This window comes from Calidris pugnax, unplaced genomic scaffold, assembly GCF_001431845.1.
Source record: "Calidris pugnax isolate Ruff unplaced genomic scaffold, ASM143184v1 scaffold252, whole genome shotgun sequence".
Classification (NCBI taxonomy): domain Eukaryota; kingdom Metazoa; phylum Chordata; class Aves; order Charadriiformes; family Scolopacidae; genus Calidris; species Calidris pugnax.
In genome coordinates, this window is record NW_015091118.1 from 2,004,775 (window position 1) to 2,025,637 (window position 20,863).

At 40.5% G+C, this 20,863-nt stretch overlaps 1 protein-coding gene across 1 annotated transcript in view; it reads left to right on the forward strand.

Annotated features, from left to right (window-relative positions):
* TMEM135 (transmembrane protein 135) overlaps positions 1–16,162 on the forward strand; it is a 167,962-nt gene extending 151,800 nt beyond the window's left edge. The window contains exons 9-15 of the mRNA XM_014958255.1: positions 1,810–1,879; positions 5,183–5,350; positions 7,677–7,740; positions 8,669–8,745; positions 10,405–10,503; positions 12,048–12,115; positions 13,774–16,162. Of these exons, the coding sequence (XP_014813741.1) occupies positions 1,810–1,879; positions 5,183–5,350; positions 7,677–7,740; positions 8,669–8,745; positions 10,405–10,503; positions 12,048–12,115; positions 13,774–13,906 (679 nt within the window). The 3' untranslated portion in view covers positions 13,907–16,162. The remainder of the gene's footprint in view (positions 1–1,809; positions 1,880–5,182; positions 5,351–7,676; positions 7,741–8,668; positions 8,746–10,404; positions 10,504–12,047; positions 12,116–13,773) is intronic.
* Positions 16,163–20,863: the final 4,701 nt, after the last annotated feature.

The window sequence follows — 20,863 nt, forward strand, 5'->3', positions numbered from 1 at the left end:
GGGTAAATTGCACAGCAGCAGACCTTACTTAGGTCACTTTTTGGTGACCTACATCCCTGTATTGATAAAGGAGAAGTGCCTAAAAACAGGATCTGTAGCACCTGGCCTGGCTCCCTCTGTCAGAAAATAGGAAATAGCAAAGCAAAGAGTGGGTCTAAAACAGTTTTTCACAAGGTCAGATCTAGAGATCTGAACCTGGATAAGAGAGGTTCCCTCCCGCTCTGCGGGATCCGATTTATTGTCCTTTAGCATGAGCTTAAAGAAGTGACATCAGGTAGCTTTTCAGGCTAATATGTTCAGATGATGGACTTCTGCTGTGCTTGATTTGTCCATTTCAGGCACATTGGGTACCACAAGGAGTCATCCATTTACAGGGAGGATGGAATAAAAAATGAACTAGGGGTCTGTTCATACCATACCTATGAATCTTGACTCCCATTGACTTCTCCAGAAGTAGTTTTGTGACCAGATCTTTACCTGCTGACATGTAGGAGAGAAAATGAGTCTTCCAAGTGCACTGTGTTCTCAGAGTAGTGGCTTAGCTTATTTGCTCAGATGATGAATAGAAATGAAGTGACCTGCATCCCATGGTGACTTCCTATGATTTGCTGTGGTTTTTAATTGAAAAATATGAGGGAAATCAGCAGTGGCTTCTCAAGCACAACTGTATTAGACCACAAAAGACCTACAAGGAGAAGACAGCTCCAGCCATATGCAGATTCTTTTAGCTGATTGCTTATACCTATTTTGCCTTTAATACCCCTTATTCAGTTTGCTAGATAGAGTTCATAGCTCTTCTGCTATTCATTAAATACAAGGATCAAGGGACTATGGATGGAGAAGAGCATTTTTTCTTTAAAGTTTGGAAACTCCTGACCCAGACATTCAGAAAACTTTCAGTTTTCAGTCCTAGCGCTCTCACAGGTTTCTCTTCCATATGGTTCTTTTCAATATAATTGAGTCTAAATGCCTGTAACCTGATCACATTCTCATTACAATTTTTGCTACATAAACTGACCTCACAGATGATTTATAGCCATTAGACTTTATAGTGCACGATTCAAAACTTCCAAGATATTTGGCACAGGATATAAATTGTGTAATTTATTCTGCATTAAAACTTAAATACTTGGCTATAGCAAAATATAATGCTCAGACCTGGTATGACATTACTTCTTTTAATTCTGCATAATGCAGGGCTAACAACTGTACAATCCACATGTCCCACCATCCCATGCCCGTCTCTTTTAAACGCTCAAGGTCAAATTCTCAGGCTGAAGTAAGAGCTACATAAAAATCAAGACAGCAGAAGTAATAGCCCAGAAGTGAAAGGCTTGTAATTGAGAGAAGTCTCACAGGGTATCTCTGTGCATTTGTATGTTCTGTGTTGCCCTCCAATGAATCTTATGATGGTAAGAAAGTTGTAAGGACGCAGATAACAGATGCTTGGCCAAATATCCTTCTAGAACCACAGAGTAGAGACAGACCAGGAAGGGTCACATCACTTCTCCTTGTTGGCCACAGCAGAAAATTCGTTCTTTAATTTTGTATTTAGTGTATAGCAAGGCAAGAGGTTGGATCCAAATAAGCGTGCAGACACTTCTTGCTGTACAACTAAAGTATTGTTGGTTTTTATTGTCCTTTTATGGCATCATAAAAGTTCAGTGCCCTTCAATGGGTAATGGGGAGAATGAGTGGTGGGAAAATAGCACTTTATGTATTTTTAGGCAAGAAAAATTTATGAAGTCTCCTGTCGATGACGCTGAAAACAGCTACGAGTTAATATGTGTTTCATTGTGCTTTTTGCAGGTGCAAACATGGCCCAAGGCATAGATGCTGTAAACACTATGAAGATAATTGCATCTCATATTGTATTAAAGTAAGTGCAGAAAAAGTTAGATTGACAAACTCTGGCAAAGACAGGGTAAATGTCTTTAGTCAGAAAAAAGCATATACTTAGGAAGTGAGAAAGGAGCCTGTTACTCATTCTCCTTCTATTGAAAATGTGACAAGCCTGGAAACAGATTTTCTTAATTTAGGACGGGGTGGTGGCGGGGTTAAAGTTCCCTGGTCTTTCAGATGAGCTGGAGCGAATGAATAACATAAAACGTGTGGGAAAAAAAATGGACTAGCGAGCAAGGAACTTGTTGAACTATGTGATGCACTTCACGTGCTGAGCCCACTTGTGGCTCCAGCCTGGAGAAAGCACCCGGAATGTGCTGCTTGGGCCGGGCGCACGTGCAGCTGCGCGGGTCTGGCACCGGGCGACGGCCTCGCTCCTCCCTCCCCATATTTTAAGGGCTTGGGGTAATGAGAGATTGGTCACAGTTGCTGCACCCAGGAAGAGCTGTTTATGTCTCCGGTGGCATAATTCATCCTCCGTTATCGATGTGATCAGCGCATTTTTTTGCAGGGGAGTACTGTGCAGAGATTTTTTTTTGGCTGCCGTTGGGTTGGCACAGGTGGTACCACCTGCTAGGCCTGTTTTAGGAGTTGGTAAGCTTCCAGAAGATCTCAATCACTTAATAATTTACCCGTTTTTCATATATGGAGCGGCAAAAATGGATTACAGTATCTTCAGATGCTTTTAATATATATTACCTTCAAAAATAACTTCTTTAAATCAAAATTTTATATACATTTAATGTTTTCTCAGAAGAGCTATGCTTAAATTTAGCATCTAGAAGATGCTAAATTTAATCTAAATTTAGCATTTAGAAGAGATCTAGTACAACATTTATTCATATACATTTATTGACAACATCATTTTGTGTTGTATTAATGCTCTTTGTACACTGCAGTATATTAGCATACCATTGTGTAACACAGATATAAGTTGTGCTGGAGCTGATAGGATTTGAGATGGTGCATAAGCGTTCTCCTGAATTCCAATTCAAAATCGGAATTCCCTTCAAATTTTAAATATTTAAAATGCTTTGGGTTTGTAAATGTATGAAAAGAGCTACCAGAACCAGTCAAACAGTATTTTTCCTCTTGTGGATTCCAGTTGGTTACAATGAGGAGACATGAGCCAGCACTAGAGTCTGGTTGTCCATTTTTTCTGCTGATGCTGCAGATGACAACCCTCACAACTTACCTAATGACTAGGATAACCAAAAAGAATAGGAGATTATTTTCTGATGATTGTAGTCTCTGCATTCTGTCTCTTGAAGATACATGGGCTACTGTGTACCCAGAAAAAATTTTAAATATCTTAACTAATTTATTTTAAATATCCTAACTAATTCCTAATATATTGCAAGAGACTGTGTGAGTGTTGGTGTGTTACTGATCTCTGTTTATGTGGACACGTGCTTTTCTGAAATTGAGTTATAGCCAATATCTTGACTGTGTTTTTAACTCTTTAAGAAATCTATTTCTCTAAAGGGGAAAAAAAAATATTTACTCAATGAGTTTTGCAGATATGTGGTTTTGCTCTGCTACTTCTGGCTGATCTGAGTCCTAACTCAAAATCTCCGTAGAGAAATGGCTCTGTAGAGTTTCCTTGACTCCCTTATGTTTATTATAATGTCCTGCATATACTCTGCTGTTTTCTACCTCCATTATTATTTGAGGTCTTCACAGTGCATTTCTGTCTCTGCCTATCTCACATACCTTTCAGTAGGCATTTTCATTACATCATTAGAAAACACTGGGTCGTTAGCTGTTCAGTATGTAGAATTTACATACCTTTAAGAGTAGCTGAGGAAGAAGTGGAAATTTTTCAGTCATAGCTACTGGATCATTGGATGACACAATGTATTTTATTCTACTTGATTCTCATAAACCACTTCTTGAGTAGCAGGGAAAGTAATTGCTTCAGGAAAAGTTTATTACTGGATGTTTAAACACAATAAAATTTTATGAGATTTATGATGCATTATAAAGTCCTGTAGGAGGCAAAAACATTTAAGAGTTTCTTGAGTTTGAAAGGTTGCTCAATCAAACATTTTAGCAGGGCCTGTTGCGATAGAACAAGGAGTAATGGTTTTAAATTGAAAGAGGAAAAATTTAGACTAGATATAAAGGAAAAAATTTTTACAATGAGGTTGGTGAAACAGTGGCCCAGGTTGCCCAGAGAGGTGATAGATGCCTCATCCCTAGAAGCATCCAAGGTCAGGTTGGACGGGGCTCTTAGCAACTTGATCTAGTTGAAGATGTCCCTGCCCATGGCAGAGGGGTTGGAGTGGTGACCTTTAAAGGTCCCTTCCAGCCCAAACTATTCAATGATTCTATGGAACCCTCTGCCAGTTATCCCTGTAAATGGAATTGTCTCGGTGTCCCTGAGTATCTTCCGACAAATGAACTACAGAGATCATGAGCACTGGGTGCCTGCCTTATTTGCCAATAGTGAGTGCACAGAGAGTTTCAGATAAGGCATCTTCCAACCAAACGTGGATAGATTTTATTCAGAAGGATGAGAGAAGTTCAGACATAGGGTAAGAATAATAATAGGAAGCTGTGGAGGAAGTTATAAGAAAATGGGGAAAAGAACTTGGAAAGAAAACATCAGTGTGGTTTTGTGACATGGTATCAAAGAGCAGATCTGTATCCAAGGTGGAGTAGTAAGAAAAAATCATTGGAACCCATTGTTATCCTTTCTCAGAAGCTCTGTGCATAGTCTCCCTTCCAGTTTCGCCCTTTCTCTTGCTGAAGCATCACTCGGCCTCCACTTTGGTTGTGGGAAAGTATGTGAGCACGTGCCAAGCCACCAGGGTCAACTTCTTATTCTCACACTTTCTGAAATTTATTTTTTGTGGACTTTTTCCTCCTGTAGTGCCTTCTCCAGACATTTAAGGGTAGGAGTGCTCTTTTTTTCCACCGCATTACTTTCCTCTATATACCCACTTGTGGTTAGTAGCCGGTCAGTAACCTGGAAATGAAGTCAGCAGGATTATTTCAAAGAACGGAATTTTGGAGCAGAAGAGAAATAGAGTTTGTCCATTGAGGCCTTTCAGATATTCATAGAAATTAAAGGAGGGTAAATTGTCTATGATTTTATTTCGCTTGCTGTTTTACAGGGGAACTGGGGAAGAAAACCTGGTCTTGAGTTTGAAGTTGGGGATGCATTTTACTTAAGCATCTGTAGAGTGGGTTTTAAACTGCTCGATGTAAAAAATAAGTACTTCTGGAGATTTTTTTTTTTGTTTCTTACCACATAATCTTTCTTTCTTTTCTCTAGGGCTTCATTAGGATGTTTAGCATTGGTTACCTGATCCAGTGTTGCCTTCGGATTCCATCCACCTTCCGGCATCTGTTTACAGAACCATCCCGGCTACTTTCCCTCTTCTACAACAAGGAAAATTTCCAGCTTGGAGCTTTTCTGGGATCTTTCGTCAGTATATACAAAGTGAGCTGATAACATGCAGAAATGACAAACGCCATGGGTTTTATTTCGCTTTTCAGAATATCACAAAGAGCTAAAAAGTCTAACCGCTTAATATTAATGATCCTCTTTGCTACAGCATGTCACTGACAAATTCCACAGTAATGCAGTAATCAAGTTGTAAATAGAAAGCTAGTCTTCCATTCCCTGTGTTTTTTCTGTCATTTCTGAATGAATCAGATGGATTTTGCTGCATGGTATCAAGATCAGGAGATAGGAATTACTTCAGAGAAAGTGAATTCAGATTTCAATAGGACTTGAAATGTTACACAAAAACCTTTTAGCGCAGACACAAGTAGTGACCGCAGTAGCAGCAGCGTTGCCAGAGAGGAGCCATTTGCAGATTTTTTTGGCTCAAATATCTGGAATTCTTACTTGACGCTAAATAGCAGGAGATTGCAGAACATATATCATGTGCAGCTGAGGAGACGTTGCACTTACCACTTGGAAATCTACCCTCTCACACCATTAGAAGATGACAGATTGGGAACTGATACGCCTTCATACAGCATTGTTGGAGTTAATCAAATTATGTTTATTTATGCCAAAAGAGAATGTGACCAAGCACACACCCAGAGGGAGAATACGTTGCATAGTGCAGTGCCAAAGTGGCTCTTGCACTTTCATGTTCTTAATCACTGTCATTTTTCTACTCCTTTTTCACTTGTTTTGCAAAGTTAAGATAATTCTGTATTATTCAGTGTAGCTGTAATTAGTGAAAATTAATGTCCCTAAAAGCCATCTGAAGCGCCGTTGTAGGATTGTAGTAGCTTTACTATTAATATTTTGTGTTCCCTTTACTGTTAATTAGTGTCAGCAAACATGGTTTTGTAGAAAATAAATTGGCCATTGTAGCTTGGTTCTTTTTAAAATTGGTTTACAGGTTTGAGCAGTGAAGTTGATTGGAGCAGTAAAGTTAATTAAGATAATTGCAATGTATTAATGGCTTTGCAAGGAATTCTTATATTTAAAATGTGCACTACAAAATAGCTAGAGAAACCCACATCTGTGGTACTCTGTCCATTTTTGGACACAGATATTACTTCTTTTCTTTTTTAAAGTTTAATGTCTTTTTTGAGAGTGGGTACACCTGAGGGACAGCAAGATGATTTGAGGACTGGACCATACAATGTGCAAGGAGAAACTGAGAGAACTGGGTTTTAAGCTGGAGAAAAAAGGCTCAGCGGAGATTTTATGTTTACCTATTCCTATTGGAGATGTGCTGTGATAGGATGAAAGGCAATGGATACAAGCCAGGAGATACAGGAGATTCCGAAGAGATACAAGGAAATAACATTCTCAAAAGCTGGAATATGTTGCCCAGTGAGGCTGTGTAGTCTCCATCCATGGAGATACTCAGAACTCCACTAAACAAGTTCCTGAACAACCTACTCTAATTAAACCTGCTTCAGGCTGGAGGTTGGACCAGATGATCTCCAGAGGTCCCTTGCAGCATGAATTATTCTTTGATTCCATGAAAAGCACACATTAGATAGATTGAGAGCCAGGCACACATGTTTCAAAGTAGACATCGGCAGGCTGTCACACTCAATTATATTCCCTTGTCTCAGTGCCATCAACCCTGGATTGGACCTTACTAAACAGATCTCAGACCATTTAAAAGCAAACAGAAACTTACCAGGGATAAAATTTGGAGGTAAAATATGGATTTCCAAAACAATTGAAAAAGCAGTGCAGAGGATGTGGCAGATGTGGAACAATCTCCATCATTTGGTAACCTGCAGCCACCCAAATGAAATATATTTTAGTGCAGCCTAAGGCACAATTCCTTACATCCATTCTGGCCTGAACAGCTGGGTACTGTGTATTGTTGTCTATGTCAACAAGCAGGTTATTGTGTGTTTCACTATGTCTTTTAATCATATGCAGTTCTAACGTTTTAGATTAATGTGTTTTCCTGGTTCCAGCATTTATTGGATGTATGGAAAAATCTCGAGGTGTTTGGTGCATAGTTGAAAACAGACTTCAACATGGGAAATACACTACACAACTACAGCAAATAAAGATGATACGAGTTCAAGATTAGCTTTGGAATTAGATTGGTATTCAAATTAGAATGGTCTGCCCTCTGATTTTGAAAGAAACAGTAACTGTGAACTGTTAATTAAAACACTGAAATGTTTTAGATACTGTGGATTATAGGTTTTATCACACTAGGCTCTTAATTTGTACTGCGTGCTCTATGACTAATTTATAGAGGGATATCCCCAGTATATGTGATCTGAAAGAGAAATAACCAGGGCTAATCCTCCTCTCTGTTCACCTGCAGGGTACTAGTTGCTTCCTGCGTTGGGTACGAAACCTCGATGATGAGCTTCACGCACTTGTAGCTGGTGAGTCCATGGCAAGAAGTTTATATTGTCTCTGCTGGGTCGCTGCACATATTTCTCCTGTCTGTCCTCTGTTCCCTTTTTAGATTCTGTGATGAAAATAGAACTGTCTACGCCAAAGTTCTGTCAAGTGACAGTGGAATTTCAAGTAGCTTCAAATTGCAATTAAAATTGTAAGGCAAATTCAATCACATGATATTTTTTTTATGGCCAGTTTCAAGGACAATATAGAATCATAGAATGGTTTAGGTTGGAAGGGATGTTAAAGATCTTCTAGTTCCAACCCCTTGCCATGGGCAGGGACACCTCCCACCAGACCAGGTTGCTCAAAGCCCCATCCAGCCTGGTCTTGAACACCTCAAGGGATGGGACATCCACAACTTCTCTGGGCAACCTGTTCCAGTGCCTCACCACCCTCGGAGGAAAGAACTTCTTCGTGATATCTCATCTAATCGATATTATTGTATGCACGAATGTAAACTTGTCCTTTATTTTCCAGCTGTAGAGGTGTGAGGTTCAAATGTTGTCTTGTCCATCTGTGACAGAACATGCATTTGAAAGGCCGGGCTCCACTAGATCCGTAGAAGGACCCTTTTGCCATGGCATTTTGTAGCGTTGCAGGCCCTGCGCTGCTGTTTGTGCACCAAGCACATGTTGGGACCTCAGAGGCCTCTCTTTTTTGTGTGCTGAGAGAGGGAATTTGATACCATGCTCCTGAGCACTGAACTAACAGATTTCCTTCAGGATTTCAAAATTCTCTTTTTTTTTTTAATGACGTAAACCATATTTTGACAGGCAGCACAGGAACATCACTGAACTTTGTTGTAGCAACAGAAAGCATAATCTTGTGCAGTGTCTGTTGAGCTGACATGCTGCAACAGAAACAATAAATCACCATCTTAACAATACTTTTGTTTTCTAATTGTTACAGGTTGTCTAGCAGGAATTTCTATGATGTTTTACAAAAGTACTACCATCTCTATGTATCTGGTGTCCAAATTAGTAGAGGTAAGATGTTACCCTCCAAACAGAGTTCTTTATTTCATCTGTTTTTTCAAGGCAGAAATAGAAAATGGACTTCACAGGCTTTGTCAGACAATTCCAGTATAATACAAAGTTGTGTGGCAGTGGTGTGTTTCAGTAGGTGCGTGCCAAGGGGCAGTGCCATTCTGCGGTCTCATGTCCTCTTTATTTTCCTTTCTGTGACTCATTTTAAAAGTCCTCTATCCACTGGTCTCCATATATATTCTCCATGAATTTTTTTAATCTCCTGGTAGCCCTTTGCTTTGTAGCTTTTGCAGATTTTTTAAATCTGAAAGTTCCAAGAATGTCTCTTCTGCCAGAAACATAAATCAAAACTAGTCCTTAATTGCAGATTTATTGCCAAAAGCTACAGCTTAACTTCCTGCCTTTGTTCCCTAATTTTGGCACTCAACAATCCAAGATAACTCAAAATAGCGTAGGTTTTAGTCTATAGCTGGAGTTGTTTGTCAGTATATTTCAACTGATTGAATTCCCAGCTTTGCAACGAACTTTGTTCTAATTACTATTTTTCAGGCTTGAATTGTTTCAATGAACTTGTTAAAATTAGGAGCCCAGAAAAAAACCAGAAAGTTTGTAGATTTGGGGTATGTTGATTATACTTTGCTAACCAGCTTTTGGTTTCTTACTGTGATTTTTCCATAAAATTGGGACTTAGTCATGGTTATTTCCCTAACAGCACCACTGGAATAAGTTGAGAGCGTTCTCTCGTTATGCCTCATCCCCGAATCACAGAGCTTTCTCCTGCAGACCTCCAGGGCCTTGTTCCCTGGTGGTATTTATCCACCTCCATTACCAGAGCAGAGTTCATTTCAAAGAATATAAAAAGAAGGAACTCTTTCTTTCTTTTTAAAGCATAAAATGAAACATAAAAAGGGAAGATAGACTCTGTTTATTCTTGATCCTTGCAATCCTAGATCAAGCTCTGAAAGTAGTTCACATATTAGTTATATAAAAGCAGCTCTGAGTTATCCAATATTGACTTTTAGAACACCAGTTGTAAAAAACCAATATTATCTTGTATCACTGATGGTTTTCTCTGGACTTTGAGACATTGTGGCTGCAGCGAAATAAGAAAAGTGCTGTGTGTTCTGTCTTTCTGTCTTTTTTTTTTTTTTTTAAATTATTTTTATCATCTTACGCAAGCCAAGGGTAACTGACCAAAGAGGCGTGTGCTGCTTTGGAAGGTCAAGCTGTGCTCAGGAAAATAAACTTTACATGTTTTCTCAGAAAGAAAAGTATGTGATTTCAAGCTGTTTAAGAGCAGCGAATATTCACTTTGTTGGAATAGTTCTTGCATTGTTCTTTTGCTTTTTTTAAAACGAAGAATTTAACATGGCAGACTTTCCCTTTTTTTATCTTTAAGATCTGTACTACCCTCTTAACGCCCAAGCTGTTGCTAAGTCCTGTTCTGTGCATTTCTAGCCTCATATTCTATTGATCTTGGATAACTTCTCTAAGCTGGCTTAATCAATATCTCATTTGGGGACTTAAACAAAAATGTATGAGTATAGGTTAGTAATCTTGACGTGGTTTTCAGAAAAGGTAAAATAAGTAAAAAGTAAGGAAAAAAAGCAACTTTTACTTTATTTTGTTTCATTCAACAGTTCTTGTTTATTTTTATAGACGATATACTTCAAAGGCATCGAAGCGGGGAAAGTTCCCTATTTTCCTCACGCAGACAGCATCATCTATGCCATTTCTACGTCAATATGCTTTCAGGCAGTAAGTGTGTTGTCTTCTAACAGAATATGAAGGTCTTTAAGTCACATTGTTGAATGAAATGAGAAGCACAGGGATACAGCAATATAGAAAAGATGGTGTCATGTAGGGATTCCAGCAAGATGCTGTGAATCGGGGCTCCCGTGTCCTGCTTTTGAGTGTCACTGGGGGAAGATAATTTCTAGGACTCTAATTTCTCATATGCTCATAGCTGAATACATTATATAAAGCACTGAATTCTTTGGAAGGGATCTTAAAATGCATTGACCCAAAGATGAACATAAATATGTAGATTCTCATAAGCATATGAAAGAACAATTTCTCAAGGAGATACACAATATATTGTAATATTTTATGGGGTTTTTTTAATCAACTGGAAGTTTTCACTTTCAGCTAACTTGAAGTTGCCAATTTGAAAAAATCTGCAAAAATTGGCAAGGAAACCTGAAGTTTTATGTTCAAAACAAGCTGTACTTGTCATCTTTTGCACTTCCCAAGTCAATTACATGCCTTCACCCTCAGTCCTTTTATCAGCTGCATCTGCTAGAAAAGCTCCTTTCCACTGGTACCCAAATTACTCTTCTACTACATCTCCCCATTTCTAGACCTGCTGCTGAAATATCCCACTGAGTGTATTCTTGGACCTCCATAACCATATATAGTTTTTGTACCCCTCAATAAAGAGAATATTAAATGACTCTCAAGCAGTCTTCTGCTATCTCATGCTTAGCAGAATGGTTCCCCTCCTCCTCCTCATTGCTCCCATATATTTGGGAATATCTCTCCATCTAGGATCAAAGCAAAACAGTATATTAAGTGCCTGGGGTCTGTCTGAAGGCCTGCAGCATTGAGATCTCCCAAATACTTATTGGCAAGGACCATTGTGTGAGACTAACAGAAATAAAAGTTCATATGATAAAATAGCTAATTGGAACAGGGGTCCAAGACTAGAAATAAATGGCTGGGCTTAAGAGGGAGGAAGGAGAGGGAAATCAGCAAAGGGATCCCATGCTGAGATGTTTGTTACTCACTATATTCATAAGTGACCTGCAAAAGTAATGGAATAGAGAGAAGACGAGGATTTTGGTTATATAAAATTATTTAAGATACATAATGTGAAATATAAAGATGACTGCAAGAAACAGATCACAAACTGCAGAGTGAGCGGGGGATAAATTAGCAGGTAAATCTGGCATCCACAAGTGCAAAATCATGTACGTAGGAATAAAAGGATTAATGTTGCTTTCTGTGCAGTGAGACCTAAGTTCACCAGCACCACTTTTAAAGATCACAGTCTGTGCTGGTGTTGGTCACGTGGGGCATTGGGTTCAGCCCTGAGCGGTTTGTCTGCTGACAGCGCTGGACATTGGCAGGTGGTCACAGCTGCTTTTGGTCCATGGATCATGAGATGATTTACAGAACTATAAAAAAGTATAAAAATACATATTTCCATAGCTGTCCTTGTATTGGTTTTGGCAACGTAACGTAGCAGACAAAGCTTTTGCCCGGCGCTGTGGGCTGGCTCTGATGGAATGCTCTCCTTGCAGGCTGTCATGGAAGTCCAGAACCTCAGACCTTCCTACTGGAAATTTCTTTTACGACTAACAAACGGCAGGTATGTCACCAGGGCTGTGTTATGGCTCGTCTCAATGCATCGTTGATCACATTCAGCTTTCTGTGTCACTCACTGTACAGAGCAGAGCCGTAGGACTACACGTGGGCCAATTTCCCAAGTATTTACTTTGCTTTTCAAATGGTTTCCACTCCACTTGCAGTTCTTTGCTGCTGAAGTAACATTGCAGGTTTGGTCTAATGAAAGGAGCAAAGACTTAAAGCTAGTTAAGCCTATTTAGCAGGTGAGCGTTTTACCGGAAAGCTTTTTTTTATCTTTATTTCCCTTGGAAGGTAGAATGCTTTCAGATTTCAGTGGAATATGAAGAATCTGGTAAACAGCTCTACGGGTTGAAGAAATCACTTAGTGCATACAGTGATTGACAACATGGGATTACTACGTGTTTAAAAGCATTACTAGAAGCATCAGAGTGTTCCCCAAGAATACTTTGAAGATTCAGTAGTTTTTTATGGGGCATCTATTTCAATTGGGAAAGGTTTATTTTTTTTATCTTGGAAAACTCATGAAAAATTTTCACTGATTATAACCGTAAATTTACACTTTAATATTTTACTGGATATTTTTTCTCTTATTTGCCGTGGGGATCTAAAATGCTTACCTTTTAAAATAGGTTTTGCTGTAACTGATTTTCAAAAATACAATTTAGTGAAGTGTAGAATATTATACTGGTGCAGTGTGTGGCAGAAACAAAGCATCCAAGTCCTGATGTAGATCAGTTTATGAATGGGATCATAGAAGGTGAGGTTTGTCATGACAGTAAGTTCTCCAGGCTGTAAAAATAGAAGTGCAATCCAAGGCCAGTCCCTGGAGCACATTGAACCTCCACTCCCCATGGCCCAGCGCACCCTCAGCTGGAGGGGAGGTGACCAAATAAGTTGCTGGATGTAGGGGGAATTTTTCCTTGGGATGCCTGGAGGCAGCCTGCAGGCATCCTCGGAGGCTGGACAAACATGATACGGGGGATGATGTCAGTGCAGATGTCCAATTTTGGCTGCATTTTTCCCTCTTGTGCTAATCCTAAGATTGCTTCGGTTGAAAGAGAGGAGGGAAAAGAAATTCTATTCTGCTCATTTATTTTATCTGAAATAAATCTCTGTAATAGTAATTTCGACACTCTCTTCATGGAGTGATGTTTCACAGGTCTTTCACTCAACGACTTTGAAGACTAAACAGATGGAAATAGATTGTAACACCCATAAAATTGCTGTTCAGACCTGGGCAGGCACAGCCAGTGTTTGCGAGGCTGGAGTGAGAAAGGAGAGGAGTATATTTTGTTTTGACTGGTTTTTGTGAAGTTAAAAGTAGAAGGGGACTCTTTCCTTTTTTCCCCAAGTTGTGTTATGTGAAATGTATCTACACAAAGCAATATGAATCAGATGTGTCAAATGCATATATTTTTTTAAATCTCTATTGCCCAAGATGAAAAAAAATGTAAAAAAAAAAAAAAAACAGTGCAGGCTGAAGCCTGTATTTCAGAGATTTGGGTAGTCTTTCATGAAGTGAAATAATTTTAATAATTTTATAAATAAATAATTTTATAAATAAATGTAATAAATAGTTTATAAATAAATGGTAATAATTTCATTTTTTCAAAAGTAAATTAATAATCCGTTGCCTCTCTCCTGTCTGTTCTTTTTCAGGTTTGCTCTCATGAACAGGAAAGTTTTAGATGTATTTGGTACTGAAGCATCTAAGAACTTCAAGGATTTCACACCTAAGCTTGACCCAAGATACACTGTTGTACCACCAGAGCTACCCCTGGAGCGGTCTTGAAAACGACAGTGCATCTTGTCATTGAATGTGATCAGCGTTTTGTCCTGAAAAGTTAATTAACTTAACAGTCGTATATATGGAGGAGGGCTTGGGCTCCACTTCAGTATTATTTCAATGAGAAATGCTTTTTACCAATCAAAAATACTGAAGCTTTGCAGGAAGGTGTGGCTTAGTGATTAAGTCCCTTCCATACACAGAAAATATTTCTGGATTGCTGTAGTTGGTTGACAGTATGGTAGCTTCCTGAATGAATTAAACAAATGAGTAATATATTTAGAGAAGTAAAATATAAATATACGTAATAATTTCAAAAATTCTGTAGTTCATACCAGTAGAATATTTCTTGGTGAATCTAAAAGTAATTATTAATTTACAAAGGAAGACAAATGGCATAGTTTAGGTGCAAAATTTTACCTGATCTTAAAACTATCGCTGATGGGTGAAAAATGCCTCCTTGGCTTTCTAAAATTGCCTCACTGATTTATCTCAAAAGAGCCACCGCCCACCCACTATTTAAAACTGCAGTATTTTTACACAGCTATGGTTGCAAAAGAAGGCATTCCTTAGGAAAAAAAAAAATGGCGTATTAATTCAGAAATCACATTCCAGGGCTGTAAATCCCCCTGCCGATAGGGATAATGGGGAAGGGAAACCACAGCGGCGGCTGCTGTGCCCTGAGGAGCCCCGGGGTGTGGTGGCCAGGAGCTGCCAAGTGGAAAATGACAAAACCGGCAGAGGAAGGAATGAAACGTTCCAGCCTCTGAGATGGTGCTGGAAAACAGCAGACAGTTACAAAAATAAAAAAAAAAAAGCCAAGAACAAAACAACATTTAAAAAAAAAAAAAATCCCCCAAAAATATACTGCCGTTAAATGTTTATTTTTAAAGGGCTTGACATTGTCGCTGGAGATGGCATCGAGCTGTTTGTCGAGCTGCAGCGCCAGCCGGCGTTTCCAGCCTTTCTTTAAAGGAGCACCGACCCCTGGGGTTAGACTGTTACAAAAGCACAGTTTTGATGATCGTATTAATAGTATTTTTTCCTTTACTCGCTGAAAAGTGGTTTTTCCGTCGCTCCATCAGACAGCCACGACGAGGACAGTTGCATTAAATCTAATATGGTACCACACGCAAATAACTACCTGCGCATATTCCGTCTCATTTTTACCCTGCGTATTTCTGCAGATAATAGTTTGTCTTTTAAAGCGAGATCTTGACATCCTAATTGCTTTTATTTTTGGCTTTTGGGGGCTTTTTTTTTTTTTTTTTTTTGCTTAGAATCCATTCGGGTGGTGCTGAATGGTGCTCGTTACCCTAGAACGTCATGAAAAGATGAACTGTATTCACATTCAGCTGAAAAGAGACGAGGTAAGCCAGGGAATGGAAATCACAGTAGGTTGCAGGTATTTTAAGAAAGAAAAAGGAGGAAGAAATAAGTGGTTTATTGGAAGTCTTTGTCAGATGATATGAATTGGATTAACTAATAGAATCTTTGTCTTGTAACACTGTAGTCCTACCCCAGCCTTAAGAATGTTTTAATTCCCGTTAAATTTCTTATTACTGAATATACGCTAATTTTTATCAGATTTACAGAAATGTCATGAAAATCGTACCAATCTGTGCACAAAATCTGCTTCTTTATCAGCTACTGTAACGGTGACGCTTTATCACTGTTACTAAAGGTGCTTCATCCCTGAAAACAGCCGTTGTCCAAGTTAGTGGGAATAAAGTTCTGCAAGCTAGTTTGTATGCAATATTTTATTGCTTGAAATATTATATTAAAATTCCTCAAAAGGAAATAAGAATTAATTCAACAAGAACTTTAAAAGGAACGTGATAGGTTTGTAGTGTTTTTCTACTGGAATATGGTCTAAAATATTTGACCTTGTAAAGTCTGAGAAGTTATATATTTTAGGTAATATGTTAGAACTCACACACTATATTATGAATACTTTCTAGTGTAACTATATACCATTCTCAAACATCAAGATATTTTATAGATGGATTAATTTTCTTCACTGGAATGACAATTGTGATTGTTTCTCTATTTGAGTTAAAAAAAAAATCCAAGTGCTACATCTCAGCAGCTAAACAACAGTTTTGGCTATGTTCTCTCGCTTCTGAAATCCACAGTCCTCGTTTCGAGTTATTTTCGTGTAATATAAAAAGAAATTTAAAAGTTTTAAATTATTTTTATTCAAATCAAGTATATGTAAGAGAAAAAAAAAAATAAAGTCCTAATGTTTTTCCCAATAATAAACAATTTCTGCTTGAAAAAAATGACTTTACATTGTTGTTAAGGCATCTGGAGTCCCAAGTGAAGTAATACTTTGTGGAGATGGAGCCCGAGGAATGTGGCCGAGCATTTAAATTGTGCGTGTTTGTTACAGGCTGAAGCCCTAACGCTGTGTGAGAGAGGACACTTCAGCTCTGCTCTTTCATGGGGGATTATGCAATATGCGTCGATGTTATTTAATGTATTTATTTTTTAAACTGGGAAAGCCACATAGCCCCTTGTGAGGGCAGTGAGAAGCTGCTCGCCAGACGGTTGGGCCTCATGTGACTGGAAGAGCAGCGTTTCCCACCACCTGATGTGACACGGCTGTTGGGGGTTTTTTTCTGATCATATGATGGGAATCTTGTTTGATCCTGCCGAACTTCTTGCAAAAGGAGTTGATTTTGCAAAGAGGAATACGGGGGGAGACTTGCTCGGGAGGTGGTGGGAAGTGGTGTGTCAACCATAAATGCTGCAGTTCCTTGATAGAGGTTTGGGTGTCCTCGGGGAGGCTGCACAGGAAGACGGTGTTCAGCTCCCTGGAGGTATCTCAGGAGGGTGCACTGAGAGCTGCTGCCTCATCCGTGGCTCCCAGGGGTCAGGAGCAAATATGCCTGTGGTAGGCAATTTTTTCACCGTTCCTTCAGGTTGTTTGCAGGTAGGGCTCTTCTGGAGAGTCCATCCCCACCCCTCTTACCACACCATCCTCACTGTGCATCTCGCTCTCTCCATGGCTGTAGTGTCTCCATCTTGCACTCAGACCCCCGTGCTCCCTGTGCCAAATCCCAGCCTTTTGCCCCCGTTCCTCTTAGTTCTCCATCCCTCCCTCACCTCCACCCAGCCCAGTGTCAGCTGTCCCCTGTCCTCTCATGTCTCACAAGCTCCATCCCTTGGGTGCCTCCTTTTGTTTCTCCAGAACCGCTCCCAGGGCAGCAGTCAGGCAGGGATGTTCCTCTATGTACCCCAACTTTTGCTGTCACACTTGGGCTTTGGTCAGCAGAGCTGCTTTAGGAGCAGAATTCAGCTGTCCAGATGGAAAGTTTTCCCCTCCAAGACATTCTGGCCGTAAGATACACGTGCAAAATCCCAAAGTGAAGGTTCCAGTCATTCTTTTATCCTTTGTGATGGATACTCGTTAATATACTTTGTCCACCATCTTTCAGCAGATTTTCAGGCATGCGTGAGGTTGCTCCTGTTGCAGATGTTCGTCGCTTATTCCCAGTCCTTGGTGGTGGTGATGACGAAGGTGTTGACATCTGCCACTGAGATCCACTGAAGGATAGGATTTTTATTTATTTTTTAACTGAATTATTTTAAATCTAGCACATGGCGGAGAGTAGCACAGATTTGCTGGATTCTCGTGTGGTAGATCTTCCACCAAAGTGTGCATGAAGGCATATGGAAATTTTGATCTTTTAGAGAGCTAATAATAAAAGCAAAGCCTACAATGACACATTTTTAGTTTTTATAGATAAAGATGAAACATCAGAACTGCTTTAGTGTAGATGGAGTGATTTCACTGCTGAAGGATAAAGCTTGAGTTTCCTTGTATTGTCGCACCTGGGAAAATTACAGTCTCAGAAGCTCTGCCTTCTGCAGGTGACATCTCTCTAAGCAGGGCTGCTCTGAGAACATCCGGGTTTCTGTTGTCTGGTCAAGAAGCTTCGTGTTCCTCATAGTTTCTCAACCACCGTGAGAACCAAGGTGCCTTCCATAGTATGGGCAACCTGTTCTCCTATAGCTTCCCCCACCTCTCATGGCAGATCTGGGACCCTTTTACCCCAGTCATCTTAGATGGAACATTTCTGAGAACTGTTAGTAAGGCTCAAAAATAATTTTCAGAGAACTTTTTGGGATGTTCCCCTTCTCCTTTGAGTTTCCCTTCCTTTTACCCAGGCCACCCTGATTTTGCATTTGCTTGAGGATGTGGAAAGGGGTTCCTTCCAGATGCTTGGTGACATCCCAGGCAGAGGGGTCTGCTGTGGGCTCACCTCAGCCCTATGCTGGATGAGTTAAAAGTTCAGGACAGTTTGTGTGAAAATGCTTCAATTTCCAGCTCTGCCAGAGGAGAATATTTCTGGACAAGTGGTCCTGGGGTGGGCGTGCACTGACAAGGCACAAAAAGACAGAGAGCAAGAAAATCAGCGATGCTTAAACTGAGTTTTTGTTATGCTCAGGATTTTTTTTCCACAACTACTTTTAACATGGAGCAGAGACAGGGCCTGGGCTCTCTCCATCAGCATCAGGGTTATGAATCCTGCTGTGATGCAGAAGAAACACAGGACCAGGGAGTGGGCGGTTACGTAGCAAAATGCAATTGGGGCCAGCAAAGTCACTTTGGTGGCCATGGCTCTGTGCCTAAATCCTGGTCTGGAGGTTTCCATTTTCAGATCTGTGTTTCCAAGCAGTGAGCTCTTCCAAGGAGACCAACAACTCCCTCACTTCAGCCCGTGTTCTGTGCCCCGATGAATCCAGCACTGGGGGGTACTTGCAGATGACTCAATTTGGGGACAGGTTTCACTTTCACAAGTCACCTTTTATGTAAGAAATACATTTTCTCCTACTCCTTTGAGGATACGACAGAAGAATTTGTCCTTTTCCCTTGAGCGACACAGTTTTGTGGGGTTTTGTGTTATTTGGTAGAAGATCTTGAATATTTTATGTATCCTGTAGGCCAGTAATATTTGGGGCAAGGATATTTTTTTCCTCCATAAGGAGCCTAAAATCGCCATTGTGGGTGTCCTGGCAAAATCACCCATTGCTCCCCCGTGCCTTTGGCCACGTTGGAATGGGATGGCTTCACTCAGGACTCAACACCCACCTTTTGCAGCTGATGGATTATGTCCTTCCATCTCCATCAAACGCGACACTCACTTTACCAACAGGCTCCTTTGAACGTGGCAAACAGAAACGTGAATTAGAGCCTGCTTTGATCTTAAGGACTATTTTTTTTTTTCCTGGCACAGGGCAGGGAGTTTTCCGCTTGCTAATTAAAACAGAGAGAGGTCAGAAGAATTTTAAATATTAATGCCAAGGCTTTACCCAGGGTGGAAGAGGCTGGTTGGAAAGCCAGGCAGACGATTAATCTTCTCACACTGGTGGAATCCAATCGATGTTTTTTCCCCTCAGCTGCCACAACGGAGACATAAAAAATGCCTTTGGAGGAGGAGCTGACAGGACCGTTCCCAGGACTGCTTGAAGGTTACAGAAGACCTGATCACACAGGGTCAGGGACAAAAGCAAGGGTTTTTTCTGTGTTTTCCTATTATTTTGAAAAGTGAAGACCTGCTTTCCCATTGCAGGCAGTAAAAGCTTAAAAGGGGCAAGCTGGGCAAGGGTGAAGACCTGAGTGTCTGGTGTGAGAGAGCACCACATTAAAATGCTGTTGCTTGCACCTTTTTGATACAAACATAAAAAAAGTTCTGAACAACCCAAAAATGCTCTTTTGCTCATTCTCTATTAGCTGTGAAAACAACAAAAAGTCAGGCACTTCCAGCCCAGGTCACTAGTGATTATATTCACAAGCAGATTTAATGTCTCTAACTGTCTTGCAGTGAGACATAATTACATCTCCTTGGACACACAAAAAATAATATATTGTAAATAATTTGAAACCAAGACAGAAAGTGAACCCCTGGTTCACCCATGACATCTTCTGGGTGGTGCCCGTAGCCCGGTGGGAGAGGACATCTCTTGGCTGACCACCGGCTGTGCAGAGGCGAGATCTGGCTGCTCCTACAGCAACGTGGGGCGGGTGCTCACCGTCTCCTCCACTGTAAGACCTGGCAGCATCAAACGAAGTTTAAGCAGATTTAAAAGCACTTAAAACAAGAAACTTTTTCCCCACAATGACGTGTAACTCGACTGGGGAACTCCTTGCCTGTGACCATTTACAAGAGTTGAAAAAGTGCCTGAAAGAGCAGCTCTCACTACACCCAAAGGCTTAAACAAGAGTGGCTCATGCGGTGAGATTTTCACCCCATTGCTGCATGGGTTTGAGAGTGTGGCACCAGTGCATGATATTCATCTAGAGGAGCTTTGGGTGCTGTGTAGTGGACACTTGGACAAAGTTCACCTCCCAGGACAGCCTGGACATCAGGACTGGTGGGGCACCATCAGCTCACCGCAACTCCTCAGGCACCAGAGGCACTAGCCCTTGTCTCTCTGAGGAAGTACAGCCTGCAAGCAGTAAAATTTACTATTTCTCACCAGCTTGGTGAGGTTTCCACCAGGTGGATATGTTTCCCCACTCATAGAAGGTGCCCTGGCTGATGTCCGCAGTGCTCCTGAAGTTACGGAGGGAAATCAGATGCTTTTCCCTCAGCCCCATCTCCAGTAGCACCTCCTGAAAGGTAGTCCTGTCCCTGCACCTTTACCTATTGTCTCCATATGTTTCTGTTTCCCAGTGCTCTGCCTCAGCCCCATCATGCTGGGAATATTATTTCCTCAGTGATAAAGGAAACTCCAGGCAACCTGGCCAGGGGGCTCCTTTGGGACTGCTCTGGTCCTCTGCGTGGAGTTCATCTAGGCCTCTTGGCTGCAGCCCCAAACTTATTATTACTATACTTTTTCCCTACTGTCAGCCAAGGTGCGTCTATTGTCAGGATGGCTTGAAATGGAACTTTCCTTGGCCACCTTTGGAAGGAGACTATGAAGCTCTGTCACAACTGACAAAGGCAACGAAGC